Raw genomic sequence first — 15645 nt, 5'->3', positions numbered from 1 at the left:
TTTAATTCTGGCAACTCAGAAATGAAAGTCCCACAAATGGAAACGAAGTAATGGTTGCAATTTTGCAGTACCCAGGATTGGAGTCCTAGAATGCTGGTCATTCCATATCCTCTAATCTAGAGAATACTTTCTGGAAAGGGGCCCCTGCCTCACTTTATGACTTTCTCTAGGTGTGCAACTGGTGAGGCCTGGCAGGAGATCTTACTGGCTTCCAGCTATGGCAAGCAATGTGACCCTGAGGCTGACTTTGCTCCTGGGGAAGAATTTACATGTGGCACAGACTTTTCTTATTTCTACTTAGTCAGCTTCTACATGCTATGCGCATTCCTGGTAAGCTATTTCTGTTCTCTGATCTTGTGCTTATTTCCTAGTCAGTTAGCATATACTTGTAGCATATGGATAAATATGGTACAGTAGCAATCATCATTAAGGGACGAACTAGACATGATCATGGGGGGGGGGGGCGTTGAAGGTGGTTTGATGGAGGGAGTTGCTGCATGTGATGCATAACATCATCCTACTTTCACCTTTGGCCAAACAGGTTTTGCAGAACTGTGGGTCAAATCAGAAATTTATGTGTATGTTGCAGGAGGCAATGATGTCTCCCAAATCACTTTCAACTCACTTTTTTAAAACTCCCCTCTCTCCTTCAAAGACCTTGTAGCATTTCTTCAGCAGTAGTCTTGGCTTTGCACATACTGTAGTTCAATTCATTCTTGCTGATGGAAGGGGACTCCAGAAATGGGGTTTAGGAGCTGCTGATCACCAGTCATAGCTCAGGGGCCAGTCTGTGACCATCAAATCCACTCAAAGGCTGCAAATTCGGGAATAATCTGAAAGCAGGTATCATTGTGTTTGCTATTGAAAGGCAATCAAAGAGGGAAAGAGGGAATTTTGCCTGTGATTGAAATGCATTTAGCTAGGCTGTTGCTCTTCCTTTTTCCACCTGAGTTGCCAATGTGAAGGAGTCTTTAACCTGCTTTATTTACCCCTATACCAAATTTCATCTGCTATAATTATTTAGTAAGATTAAGGGAAGATTAGATTAACATTACTTATTATTACTATATTTATTAAATGTATTTAATAAATACTAAACACTAAACAATAAATACTAATAAATAAATAATAAACGTATAAAGCTGCCCATCAATAAACATTCCTTAGTCAGCTTGCAGCAAATAAGCTACTGACATTTCTCATGCCGAGGAAACAGAAATTACTCTTCTCAAAGCCCTGGGCACTCATTAGATATTCAGTCTCATTTTAGTTTTCTCAGGTGGCCACAGTTCATATTAACACATAGCTATACATGTGTAACGTAGCCCTGGAATTCTCTGCTTCCTTCTCTCATCAATTTTGCCTCTTAGGCACTGTGGCAGTGACAGGTCAGTTCTGTTACATCCAAGGCTGAGAGCGGTGATCAATGTGGCAAGGGAATCATACGAATGATTTGTCACAATCACAAACAGCAAGTCGATGTGTCACCACAAGCAGCCCAGCACAGTGGTGTGCTCAGTCATTGCTTATACTTCTGAGGGCATGCTTGTATAAGGACCACTTTTTTCCTAGCACACTTGAACCTGGTTGGCTGCCTGATAGACTTGCATATATGAACTGACCACTTAGGCTGTTTCTACACATGCACTTAAATCACATCTCTTCCTCACCGCCCCAAAAAAGGATCCTAGGAACAGTAGTTTCTTAAGGGTGCTGGGAATTGTAGCTCTGTGGGGGGTTGAACAACTGTTCCGAGGATTCTGGGTGGAAGGGTAGAATCATAGAATCATAGAGTTGGAAGAGACCACAAGGGCCATCCAGTCCAACCCCCTGCCAAGCAGGAAATACCATCAAAGCATTCCTGACAGATGGCTGTCAAGCCTCTGCTTAAAGACCTCCAAAGAAGGAGACTCCACCACACTCATTGGCAGCAAATTCCGCTGCCAAACAGCTCTCACTGTCAGGAAGTTCTTCCTAATGTTTAGGTGGAATCTTCTTTCTTGTAGTTTGAATCCATTGCTCCGTGTCCGCTTCTCTGGAGCAGCAGAAAACAACCTTTCACCCTCCTTAGGTATTCACATGCCTAAGAATTGAACTAACCAATGTTGCAGAATGCCTGTGACATGCATTGCCTTCCCAGACAAACTACCCCTTTGATTATACTTTATTTAGTTTTATGTGGGTTAGTATACGGGTCTTCAGCTGACTTCATTCCAGTGGGCAGCTCAGAGGACCGTTATCCTCTGCTATCTTTCACCTAAGCTGTGCCAATGTATATCTCCTTAGATTATCAACCTCTTTGTTGCTGTTATCATGGACAACTTTGACTACCTCACACGGGATTGGTCCATATTGGGTCCTCATCACCTGGATGAATTCAAAAAAATCTGGGCAGAATACGATCCTGAAGCCAAGTGAGAACCCATCAGTTATTACATTTGTAATCACTGGATCTGTGGGCCAACTAGACATGAAGTCTATATGTAGTTTGACCTATTGTCAATTTTTTTGTTTATGTTAAAATAATAATTAGCCGGTACATGCCTATGCCATGGCCTTGATCAGAATCACACCCCATTTCTGATATTCACAGTGAAAGGAAACCTTCCACTGATGCCCTACACCAGCTTTTTCTTTTTTTAATCAGCTGTACGAAAACAGATTACCTGGCAAATGTCTTGTCTAATTTGGCTCTGAGTCTCTACTGGCACTGGAAAGAGAGCTCAATGTAAATTCCTAGAAATGTTGTGGGACGCCAATGCTTGGAAGGCATATGAGTATAAAGTCAGATGTGTGATAATAGAATGAGAAATGTTGGTATGAGCTCTCTTTTCATTTTATCAGACTGTTTCAGCCTTAATATAAAACCTTGATTTATTATACTGACTTGGAATACCCATGAATTTATTAGAGGGTATGTTTCAATTTATTAGATGGTATGTGGCACTGTGGGTTAAACCACAGAGCCTAGGGCTTGCCGATCAGAAGGTTGGTGGTTCAAATCCCCGTGATGGGGTGAGCTCCCGTTGCTCAGTCCTTGCTTCTGCCAACCTAGCAGTTTGAAAGCACATCAAAAGTGCAAGTAGATAAATAGGTACCGCTCTGGTACTGCACTGCTCTGGTTCGCGGTGTTTCTGTGAACTGCTCTGGTTTGCCAGAAGTGGCTTAGTCATGCTGGCCACATGACCTGGAAGCTGTACGCTGGTTCCCTCAGCCAATAAAGCAAGATGAGCGCTGCAACCCCAGAGTCGTCCGTGACTGGACCTAATGGTCAGGGGTCTCTTTACCTTTATGTTTCAAATAGGGATATCAGAGGGCTCTAGCTGTGGTCATTCTTGCCCAGGTAAAAGGGATGGGGAGCCATATGGCGTGTATATAGTATTTTGTTCCCAAATTATGGCAGGATAGATTTAGAATGGCTGATGCCTCTTGAGACACAGCAGGCTAGATCAGGTGCGAGAAAGGACTTTCCAAGTACTCAGAACGATTTATTTGCCTGGGCACGTGACTAACACCCATTGGTGAAATCTGGAATTGCTCTTTGCAGTGTAGGACAGAAATCCTTTAAATAAATAAAATGTGGTCAATATCACTTTTAAAAAATACAGTTGTCTCTTGTGAGAGCTGATCTTTTTATAAACCAGGAGACCCACTTTACAGATTGTGCTCACATAACAATAACGCATAAACTGGTATCTGTGTTTGCATTTCTTTATCATGGAGGTGTGCATACAGGAGGGAATTGGGATTAGTTATGGCTTCCCATTGCATCGCCTGTACATGTCATGGCAAACGTGTTTTATCACAGGGGGACTGGCTCATCAGACTACATTGTTTCATATAGCACATTTGTATATCGTATGTGCAAAAGATTTCAGCCCATGTGGGTCCTCACCTATCCACTAAGCTGGAGGGAGTTGAGACCTTGCCCACCCACTCAACATTCCACATGGCGGGCTTCCTACTTTTTAGTGTGCTCTAAGGCAGAAAGTACCTGCCTCTTTCAAGGATACTTCAAAACATATACCTTTAATTGTATCACCATGTCAAGAAAATAAGCAGGCGCTGTTTGTGCTTTCACTGGGATTAGAGAATGGTCCAAATAGACCATTGAATCATGGTCTCTTCAGCTCCCTGAGCTAGAAACTTGTGTGCCATTTTCTGCAACATCGCTGTCTCTTCCTCTTCCTCAGGGGCCGCATCAAACATCTAGATGTGGTGACTCTGTTGAGACGAATCCAGCCTCCCCTGGGCTTTGGGAAGTTTTGTCCACACCGTGTAGCATGCAAGGTAGGAGTCTTGGGGAAATGTTTCTTTACCAGTCCTAACTAGGTCTGAGTTCGTGTCCTAGTCTCCACCCCCTGGCCCCTGTACAAAATTCAGTCCTCATTGCACTAGATTATTTTTTTAAGCTGAAGGAATGAAGAACTGGTGTTTTTAATGCTATCTGTCAAATGGAGGGTAGGACACTGACTCCATGGGTACGGCCTGAAGGGCACACAAGACCTTCGTCTCACTGAAGTGAAGCAGGTCTAGGTCTGCTCTGTGTCTGGATGTCTTGGGTTCCAGGACTTGAGAAAGGTGGAATATAAATTTAAGAAAATGAATAATGGTAATCTATGGTATAATAATAATATTATACCATAGGGTTGCCTTCAGATGTCTTCTAAAAGTCAGATAGTTGTTTATTTCCTTGACATCTGATGGGAGGGTGTTCCACAGGGTGGGCACCACCACCAAGAAGGCCCTCTGCCTGGTTCCCTGTAACCTCACGTCTCGCAGTGATGGAACCGCCAGAAGGCCCTCGGAGCTGGACCTCAGTGTCCGGGCTGAACGATGTGGGTGGAGACGCTCCTTCAGGTATGGGACATATGGGTGTGTTCCAAGTGTGTTTGTGAATGTAAATGATACATTCAGTGCTATTTTTCTGGAAATTGGTGCCAGAACTCACCATGAACCCTTGTTCTCATATAATGACAATGGCACCCACCTGAGAGGTGCTGGAAGTGAGTTTCAGCACGCTCTGCCTGAAAGAAACCTGGGATATATTGTCTCTGACATTGTGTGTGTTTTGCAGCGCTTGGTGAGCATGAATATGCCCCTGAATAGTGACGGCACAGTCACTTTCAATGCAACACTCTTTGCTCTGGTGAGAACAGCTCTCAAGATCAAGACAGAAGGTGAGAGATGAAATGTATCAATAGCTACATCCATTCCTGAATAACTCCTCTGCACTCTCTCACAGCTGCCATTACTCATCTCACAAGTTCTGAAGAACATTAGTCACCTTATATGTCAGCAGAAGCTCTGCCGACCTCAAAATCCATTACTGCGTGATTACATAGGCCCAGCAGATGATGCCATAAATCAACAGTAACTAATGCCTTTCTGGTGCATTTAATCACAAGACCTCCAAGAGTCAGGTCTTCATCTGTTTTAAATTAGCATAAGTAGTTTCAGCATGGCGCCATGCCAACTCCATGCCGCTTCTGGAGTTTTAAGGAGCCTAAGCTTTATCAAAGGCAAATATTAAGGATTTTGTCCACCTGAGGGTTGATAAAAATGAAAGCACTTACCTGTGTTAGCACAATAATATTGACAACAGCAACATCTGCTATTGTTGTTGTTCTTGTAGCCAGCCTTATCTGGTCTGGAGAAACCTCAAAGCAGCTAAAAAAAATTAGTACAATGCAATGCAACAGCAGCCCCCCTGCCCAAAAAAGAACAGCAGATACAAAAGAAGAAAAGCAGGACTTTTCTTTAGCAAATCCGGACAGCAATACAACAATAAAACCAATGTTTGATTTAAAAGGTTCTCACCCCAAGTACCAGGCTGTACAGTGGTATAATACAGGAAGTGAGTGAGATGTAAGGGATGCTAATGAATTAATTAAGAGAGCATTGATTAATTGGGCATGAGTACTTGTTGTCTGAGGGCAGACAATGAGGAGGATAGGATAAACCATTGTGGCTGACTTATTGGCAATGTGTTGTTCAGTGCCATGAATGGATGCTTTACATGAAGAAAACACCTGGTTCAATCAGTTGACACCTTCAATTAAAAAGAGTCTCATGTAGCAGGCTGGGAAAGATATCTGCCTGAGATGTAGGAATATCATAGATTCTACTGGATAAGACAGACCAGTGATCCGATGCAGTAAGTTTCATATAAGCGGTTGGTGCTTTTGCAGGTAACTTTGAACAAGCTAATGAAGAGTTAAGGATGATTATTAAAAAAATATGGAAGAGAACCAGCATGAAGCTCCTGGATCAAGTCATTCCACCAATTGGAGGCAAGTCCTTAATTTCTTTATTTAAATGCCATTTGACCTTAACAAAAGCTCTAAGCAGTTTACAAGAAATATCAAAATTATCAATAGAAACTGTTTAAAACAAAATAAAAAATAAAAAAATCCTTCTAGTAGCACCTTAGAGACCAACTAAGTTTGTTATTGGTATGAGCTTTCAGGTGCAGAAATGTGCATGCACACGAAAGCTCATGTCATACCAATAACAAACTGAGTTGGTCTCTAAGGTGCTACTGGAAGGAATTTTTTTTATTTTTTATTTTGTTTCAACTACGGCAGACCAACACGGCTACCTACCTGTATAAAACAAGAAATTAAAAACATTTTTAAAAAATAATTAAAATCTAAAAAGATATTAAAACATGTCAACTTCTGTGTGCCTGGACAGGCTTACCGAAACAAATATGTTTAAAGGAGGCACTGAACAGAATGCAACCATTTCATATATATTTTTATCTCCAACCCTCTTTCTACAACTTGCATTTCACAAATCTCCTTTGTGTGTTCCTAAGCAGCCTGGCACATGCATACAAGTTGGCTGGGTTCTTTTGCTGAGCAAACTTAATGTCTACTTGTGCCTCCTCCTCCTCCAGATGATGAAGTGACCGTGGGCAAGTTCTACGCTACCTTCCTCATCCAGGAGCACTTCAGAAAATTCATGAAGCGCCAGGAAGAGTATTACGGATACCGGCCCAAGAAGAATGCTGTTGAAATTCAGGTAAGTGAGAAACGGAACACACTTGACCCAGCAGAGTAGAAAGATTCCCAGCCCATAATGGAGTGAAAGAAGAGAGGGAAACGGAGGTGCTTTGGGTTCTCTCATCTGCAACAGATTCCAGGTACTGTGATGCAGTTGTTTGCAGTTTTCATGGCCCTGTTTTGGGATTCTCTAAAGAGCTGGCATTTTAAACAAAATAATCTCTTTGCAAATATTCCCATGAAATTATTACCCCCTTTTCCCCATCTTCTCCCACAAAATGCTTATGGACAAATCTTTCTGGAAGTTTTCATGCTTTGTGTTTCCTCTGGAATTGCCGCTCTTGATTCATTCACTTTACATGGGGCATTTGAATGACATTTGGTGCTGACAGGCAAGGGCTTGATATTGCAAATGGGCTATCCACATCCCTTGTAACTGGCCTTTGTAATTTATTAGTTTTTCCCTGGAAAAAGGAAATCCAGATTCAATGGTGGGTGGAGGAAAGACAATATGGTCTGGCATGTTGATGCCAACAACATTGTGTGGACCCAGTTAAAAAAAAAAGAGCCGTGCATGAGGGGCTGTCCTACAATAAACCCCCATCTGGAAGCACCCAGTAAAGTCCATCCTATAATCAACGTCCATCTGGACACATCCATTGCCATCAAATGTTTCTTTGTGCTCTCCCCATGCTTCTTTTCAATTTCAGGAAATCCATTTTTGTTTTTGTTTTTGGAAAGAATTGGACAATAGCACAGTATCTTGCATATGTAGATTGCCTTAGTTTTAGAGTTCCTCTGGGCAACTTGTTTATTGAGCATCCATTCTGTTTTTCTTGCACAAAGCTTACTCAGAGGTTAGATGATATCTCGCCTTTATTGTGCATTTGTTCTGATTTGTTTATGGGGTGGTTGTATGGCAATGAGCTTTCTAGCTTTTGAAGAAGCACGATTTTGATGTGTGTGGAAATTAATTGGGTGTCTAACCCTGTCACCATACCTGGCCATGCTTTCTATTAGCACTTTTCCAGTCAATGCCATTTAGCAGCATGCATTTCTCTCTCTCTCTCTCTGATCATTTAAATTTGCCCTATTTAGTCTAGTATTTTTTTTGGGGGGGGAGGGGAATTCTCCCCCAGTAAAATTTTAAGGGTGTTATAGCACATTTTAAAAGAACTTTTTAAAAAGATCAACATGCCACTATAATGCTGTGCTCAGGTGAATTTTCACACACACACACCCCGCCAGCTATGTCACACCCACTTGTGTGGTGCAGCAAAACTGAACGTTCCCCCTGTCAACATAAGCACTGATTTATATACAGTACTTTGTGAAGCTGGCAAGTTCATAGCTGTGCATGACTAGGGATATATACTGTAACAGCCTGACCTCCAAGTTAATTTCATGGGAAGGAAAGACATCATGACTTAGGAGAAGGTGGTTTGGGTCACACCCTAACTTCCTGTTCTCCGGCATGAATAGTCCCTGCCAATGATAATCATTTCTGTGTTGTTTCAATGAGGCTGGCCTGAGGACCATTGAAGAGGAAGCAGCTCCTGAGATCAAAAGAGCAATCTCTGGGGATCTGACAGCAGAGGAGGAACTTGAGAGAGCCATGGTTGAGGCAGCAATGGAGGAAGGCATCTATAGGGTGAGTATGAGCACAGATATAATGTTTGCTTAATGGGCATCCAAGGTATCCTTTAACTCTCAGCTGAAAACTTCAGCAATGGCACACTTGCTGTGCTCCCCTCACAGAATGAGTCCATTCCTCACCCCTTTGGTCTCCCCATGAAGTTATCGTTCATCATTCAGTTTTGTTTCCTTGGTTGAATGTTAAAGAGCAGAAGCACCTGTGCTATTCTCTTTTCTGTTTGTTTGTTTGATTGACTAAACTTGTGTTGGTGGTCTTTTATATTCTTACAGAATACTCTTTGTAATGGTGGGTGGAGGAGATAAAGCAGAAGCGGAACTCTAACCTAAGAGGAAGTTGGGACCCCCACAGATTATGTGACACACCCAACACATTTACCTCAAATTGTGGCTCCTTGTCAGCCATCATTCAATGTTAAGCACCTGAAGTTGAGTTAAAGAAACATACACCAAATAAAGCTGAGGCATCCTGAAGCTCTCTGTGGTGTGTGTGTTTATATACAAAATATTTTGAGCAAAATAAAATGTGCACAAACTGAAATTTGATTTTCTTAAAATTTCTACTATTTTCGGTTAACACAAGTAAAATATTAAATATGGAGAACACCAAGATAATAATCACTTGGTAGGTTGAGTCCACCCTTTAAAATAATTAGGTCAGGCTTCCTCAGCCTCAGCCCTCCAGATGTTTTTAGCCTACAACTCCCATGATCCCTAGCTAGCAGGATCAGTGGTCAGGGATGATGGGGATCGTAGTCTCAATACAACAGGAGGGCCGAGGTTGAGGAAGCCTGAGTTAGGTAGTTGTAAACATGGTAGTTTAAAACACTTTTAATGTAATGTTTGGTTTGCCCCTAAATATAATTTGTGCTTTCTCACTAACTAGATCTTATTCCCTCCATCCCCTAGCTGGAACACAAAGGGCTTAATAATGACCAAAATAACAACCTCCTCTCTTTTCTCCCCTGCCCTTGAATGCAGAGGACAGGGGGGTTGTTTGGCCACGTTGACACCTTCATGGAACCAAGCAGCCCACTACCACCTCATATGGCTAGCCAGAGACCTCTACAATTCACCGAGATGGGAAGCGAAGATTTGGATTCCCCTGTATTCCTTGATGACTTCCCACCAGGAGGGGGTGGCAATGTGAACCACAGCAACAGCAACGCCAACAACAACGTGACAACGGGGTAAAGCTCAAGAAACGGAGAGCATAACAAAGCTGGGAGAGTAGCATTCCTTTCAGAGGGCTGATTCTGGCATGAGATTGGACCACTAAAGATTGGATTTTGCACAGTTTCTGAGCCGTGATATAACATGATAGGGCTAGAATTGTCCTAAATCTTTTCTTTAAAAGTTTTCCATTGATTGCTGAGTGGGGGAATTGGGGTGGGCAAGTTGGGGAAGAAAATGAATTAGTATTCAGGAGTTATAAAAAATTTGGAAGAAGGTTGACTTACCAGTAAAGGCTGGGGTGGCAACCCTAAAAAAAAACAAAAACACTTTCCTTCATTTTAAAGAAATTTTCCCAGCTGATTGAAGCAGCCAAGAACTGCTGCAATCAGTAGCTAGCTAGGCTACCACGTTCTCTCACAATGTTCCTGATGCATTTTGGGGGGGGAAGATGGCAGCAGTAGGGGATACCATCACTCCCTCGCCCCAAGTTATAATACATATGGAACAACACTAAGTTATGGCGTAACATCATTCGAAATGAAGCATTTTGGGAGAACATGCTGGCCTGGCTTGCTGTGGCCAGGCAAATTTATGCAAAAGGAAATGGGAGGTGGTATGCTTCCGAATACTGTACCAGTTTCTGGAAACCACAGGAGGGGAAAGTGCTGTTGCATTCAAGTCCTACTTGCATGCTTCCCATAGGCATCTGGTTGGCCACTGTGAGAACAGGATGCTGGACAACATGCTGGACAACATGGGCCATTGTCCTGATCCAGCAGGCTGTTCTTATATTCTTGTGACAGAAGGGTTCTTTAAAAAAAAAAAAACATCATCACCTCTGCCTTTACTGGTAACCCCACCTTTGTTTTTTGTTTTTTAAAAAAACTTTCTCTACCCTGGGAATATTATCAAAGTGCCTTCCACTAACCTCCCAACACCTTCTCGTCACCAAAATCCCACCTAGAATCATAGAATCATAGAGTTGGAAGAGACCACAAGGGCCATCCAGTCCAACCCCCTGCCAAGCAGGAAACACCATCAAAGCATTCCTGACAGATGGCCTAAAAAAGAGAAGTCATATCGATCACTTCTGAAAGGTGCTGAGCTTTAGCTTTCTAGGCAAGAGCATTCCAGAAGAGATGGGCACCCATGGGAATGCCCTTCTGTATGCCCTCGCAGTGGTAACTTAGCGCATGGATGTTAGAAATGCTTTGGGATATACAGGTGGCAATAGGTTGCGCCCAACTTTTTGGAAGCTTGAACTGATGGATAGGGGATCCAGAGCAGACTCTGGAGCAGCATGCATGGTATGTTTTCAATTCTTTTTGCGAAGAGAAAGTAGCATTCTGTACCGGGTAAAACTTTTAAACCATCATAAAGAGAAGCCACTTTGAGGATTGAATCACACATATATATTTAGCTGTGCTACACACACACACACAGAGAGAGGCTGGATCTAGACACATCAAAGAAGCGTTTCAGTTAAATGTGTTGTAAATTTAAACAGAGAAAACAGGTAGAGAAAAACAGGACTCCACAGCACAATGTTATATCGCATATATAATGCATATATAATGCATATACGTAAATCGCTTTTGCTGAGTCTAGCTGAGTCCAGAGAGAGAAGGAGAAGATTGGAAAATGGAAAAGAAAGTGCTGGAGAGCTATGGTCTGGTCAATAACTCTGGGTTTTTGTTTTTAATGTAAAATCATGGTCTTCTGGGTCACCCTAAAGAGTACTAATAGTTGTTTGGGACAGGGTATTTTCTTGGAACTTTCTAACTGTGCTTTGCTCCATAGGGTGATGTATGAGAATGAACTAGTGAGAGAGAGGATGATACCATCATCTCATCAGCTACCTGATCTAGGTGAGTTCTTGCTAACAGCCCAAGGGATTTCCTGGGCCACTCTAATGTCATATTCCCTATATGCCTATATTCAAGTTGGTGTGGGAGGAGGTAAACTGGAGAAGGGGACTGTGTAATGAAAACATTTGCAACTGGCATATGTCTAGTAAAAATATCACCTTCTAAGGCTTGGAAAATGTAATTATCTCTGATTCCTTTTGTCTCTTTCCCCTCTCCCCTCTAGCCCACAAATGCTCTATTCGGCCTAAAAACTGTAAAGGAAAAATGAGCAAGGTGCCAGCTCATGGTGTCCAGAGCCAATCAGAACTACAGTTTTCCATCCAGCAGGTAAATGCCGCATTGCTTCACTTTAGGCATGCTAAAGAGACCACAAACCAAGCTGTGCTTTCAGTCTTCCCCATACAACTCCATCAGATACAAAAGACAGGATGTGTACATATATGGGCTGCGGTCCCATTAGAACGATTTAGCATTGTTGAAGCTTTGCTTTTCCACAATCAGCTGAAAGCATAATTAATATGATGATTCCACACGACACTTAATATAGTGGCATATTATCCAGCAGTGACCTTCCCCATAGCCAAAACCCTTCTGTAAAGTGTGTTTGCATTTAAGCCTCGATCAGCAAAAGTCATTTTCAGCATCTGAAATAACCACCCTCAGTTGCTCATTAAGTTTCAGTTCCCTTATTTTTGATATAATAATAATAAGGTGCTAATACTCAAGCCTTGATAAAAGTGGTACAAAATGGCTGCCATGGGGAGCAGAAATAGAGGAGACTGTACTCCATACAATAAGTACCATCTCTCTCTCTCTCTCTCTCTCTCTCTCTCTCTCACACACACACACACACACACATACACACAGAGTTAGTTCATTACATGAACATGAAAAAAGTAAAACAATGGGAGGAAATCAGTAATTTAAGCCCTCTCACATGAGAAAAGAAACTGACAATAAAGGGAAATTCAGAGGCACTGTTCTGTGGATTGATGAATATCAGTCACACTCAACAGGAAGCAATAAAAGGATAGAACCACTGAGGAAGAAACTTAATTGAAGGACATTAGCTTTGAAAACATTCAGTAGCGGTTTGCCTATTCACAGTGGACAGGCTGACTCTGCAAATGCACTTGCAGTTTTTTAAAAAATTGCCACAGATCAGTTCTGACAAAATGCCGGAGGGCAACACAGGGAAAATGGAACTCAGTATATCAGCAATGTCATCTGGACTACTCAAGGAAATTGGGTCTTGCATCCCCTCTTAAACATCCACACAGGTGAATAGTGCCTGACGGATGCACCCACTTGCAGTAAACACACTTCATTTGATGTTGAGGTTGTGCCAGACCATCTCCATTAGAGGATAAGCACTTCTGTCTGTCTCCTCTTCCAATATCAGATGAAACTCAAAGGGGGGGAAGAGCATCATGGCATATCCAACTATCCAAGCCTTATTTTATGCATATGCCTGGCAACCTTATATGAACAGTATTTTAATTCTTAAAATATGGGCAAGAATCACTTTATCCTCACTGTAGATATGTCCATCTGCAAATTGTGCCTCAGGATCAATGGGGATAACAGTCTTAATAAGGAAGGTCACCGGAGTGGGGTCAGGAAGGGCACATAGCCTGCCGTTGGCGGGGCCTGCTGCACTCTGGGTAATAAAGAGGCTGGTGGTTGGTGCCACTCAGATCTATCTGGTCTTGTTTCCATGCAATTTCCCCCAAAGAAGTCCATTGGCTCACAATGGACCGATGATGGCGAAGGGTCACCATCTACAAGCAGCAATGAGGGAAATGCACTAAGGAGTACGGAAACCTCTACCCCTGCCTCCATTCAGCTCATCCAAGAGGTACAGCTGTTGTTGTTGTTTTTAAAATATTTTATTTATGATTTTCAGTTTTATACATTTCAATAACCTTACAATCCTTTTAACATTTCAAAACTTGACTTCCTTCCTCCTCTTTCTGGAGTTCCTTAAATTTATTTTTAATATTTTCTGCATATCCAAATTAATTTAATTTGCTCATTTATTCATCTACTTTTAAATATAAAGTAGATCTTATAAAACTGCAGGTTATTACAATAATCCTGCGAATGTTCTTATCTGTTTACAGTTTGTCTGTAAATATTCAATAAACCATTTCCATTCTTTTATTAAAAGTTTGTTATCTTGATTTCTTATTCTTCCGGTAAGTTTCGCCATTTCTGCATATTCCATAAGTTTTGCTGTCCATTCTTCTTTTGCTGGGACTTCTTCTTTCCATTTTTGGGCAAGTAACATTCTTGCTGTTGTAGGCACATACATGAATAAATTTATATACAGTTTGGGTAGTTCTGTCCCTATAATTCCCAAAAGGAAAGCTTCTGGGTTTTTTGTTTGTTTGCTTTTTAACAAATGTTATTTTAAACATCTTTTTCAATTCATTATATATCATTTCCCAGTAAGCTTTAACCTTACTACAAGACCACCAAATATGATAAAAATAACCTTCTTTCTCTTGACATTTCCAATACTTATTTGATTTGGATTTATACATTTTTGCCAATTTCTTGGTGTTAGGTAACATCGATAAATCATTTTCATATAATTTTCTCTTAGACCATAACATGCTGTAAATTCTATAACCATGTTCCACAATCGTTCCCATGGTTCCATATCTATATTATGATCAATATCTATTGCCCAATGTATTATTGCAGGAGGTACAGTTGTGGGCATCACACACAAGTTCATTGGAAGTGGTTGGGGTTTGAGACAGGGTCAAAGGACAGGACAAAATGGGATGTTGTAGAAGGGAAATAGGAATGTCAGAGAATTCAGTCCTAAATGGGAAATGGGAGTGCAAATTCACCACAATTAGCATGGATCCGTACAGAACAGAACTGACACATTTTTTTTAGTCTGGGAATAACTGTGTTATTTTCTGCATTGTTTTTGGTGTTTCTCTTCCACTGAAATGCATTGACATTAATTGCATGGGCTTCCATTTCTTCTCTCGCAGGCTCTGAGTTCTGGAGGACTTGAATCCCTGGCTAAAGACTATTCGTTCCTGAAACTGGCAAGAAATGAGATGGCTGCTGCCTTCCAGGTGGAGGTGACTGAGGTGGAGGAGACTGCAGCTGCTTTGTTGAAGAGAAGGGAAACCGACTCAACTACATCTTTGTAAAAGGCTCATTGCACGGCCATTCCAAATTCTAGACTGTGAGATCTTGCCCCCAGCCTTATCTCTTTTCCCCCCAGCAGGGCTGCTATACAGTGCTACCCGTTTGTCTGCTTCCGGGTGGTTACAATGAAAACACTGCATTACCTGCTCACAGCAATCCCTGACTGGTTGCCATCGGCAGCATAACAGGCTAATGGAAAAGATGGCAGAGGGAAAACTATTTTCCTTGGCTGTCAAAAGAGGAGATTTTTTAAGAAATGGGACTCCCCGGGTGTTTCTCCCAGCAGAGTTTCCTTGCTCTCATGATATCGACAGCATACAAGCTAAAATGATAGATCACCAAATATTCCCAATATTTAATATCAAATGTCCCTCCTACCTAGTGAATTTATTTCCTCTGGGAGACATCTTGAAAAGTGCCCTTCGATTACATTGTTTTCAACAGAAAGTAAAAATGATGAAATGCTAGCACTTTTAATAAACCAGGAATGATTATTTTATTTGTTTATTTGAAATATTTACACCTCACTTTAAAAAAAACAAAAAATTTCTAGGCTGACTTACAAACAGGTAAAAGCAATAAAAACACAGCAATAGAATGAAAGCATTAAAATCTAAACACTGTTATGCACTCTCACATACCTCAAAAATAGGAATTAAGAGTTCTGTTGGTGAATTTTGTAGAGTCTATGAATTATCTAGCTGGCTGCTAACAAATATTAGAAGATTTGAGAGTGTATTCATTTAGAATTCTAGCCCACATTATTC

General features: G+C 41.5%; 1 protein-coding gene across 3 annotated transcripts in view; it reads left to right on the top strand.

Moving 5' to 3' along the window:
* CACNA1S (calcium voltage-gated channel subunit alpha1 S) overlaps positions 1–15377 on the top strand; it is a 57519-nt gene extending 42142 nt beyond the window's left edge. For 2 of the 3 annotated variants that reach the window (XM_033152514.1, XM_033152513.1), the window contains 12 exons: positions 171–330; positions 2287–2414; positions 4194–4290; positions 5078–5180; positions 6192–6293; positions 6902–7026; positions 8530–8658; positions 9642–9850; positions 11637–11704; positions 11964–12031; positions 13440–13562; positions 14716–15377. In XM_033152514.1, the coding sequence (XP_033008405.1) occupies positions 171–330; positions 2287–2414; positions 4194–4290; positions 5078–5180; positions 6192–6293; positions 6902–7026; positions 8530–8658; positions 9642–9850; positions 11637–11704; positions 11964–12031; positions 13440–13562; positions 14716–14880 (1477 nt within the window). In that variant the 3' untranslated portion in view covers positions 14881–15377. Of the gene's footprint in view, positions 1–170; positions 331–2286; positions 2415–4193; positions 4291–5077; positions 5181–6191; positions 6294–6901; positions 7027–8529; positions 8659–9641; positions 9851–11636; positions 11705–11927; positions 12032–13439; positions 13563–14715 lie in introns of all 3 variants that reach the window. The other variant, XM_033152515.1, reaches the window with a different exon arrangement.
* The last annotated feature ends 268 nt before the right edge of the window (positions 15378–15645 follow it).

Source organism: Lacerta agilis, chromosome 6, assembly GCF_009819535.1.
Source record: "Lacerta agilis isolate rLacAgi1 chromosome 6, rLacAgi1.pri, whole genome shotgun sequence".
NCBI classification, from domain to species: Eukaryota; Metazoa; Chordata; class Lepidosauria; order Squamata; family Lacertidae; genus Lacerta; species Lacerta agilis.
Note: the sequence above shows the minus strand (reverse complement) of the source record. Positions and strands in the feature narration are given on the sequence as shown.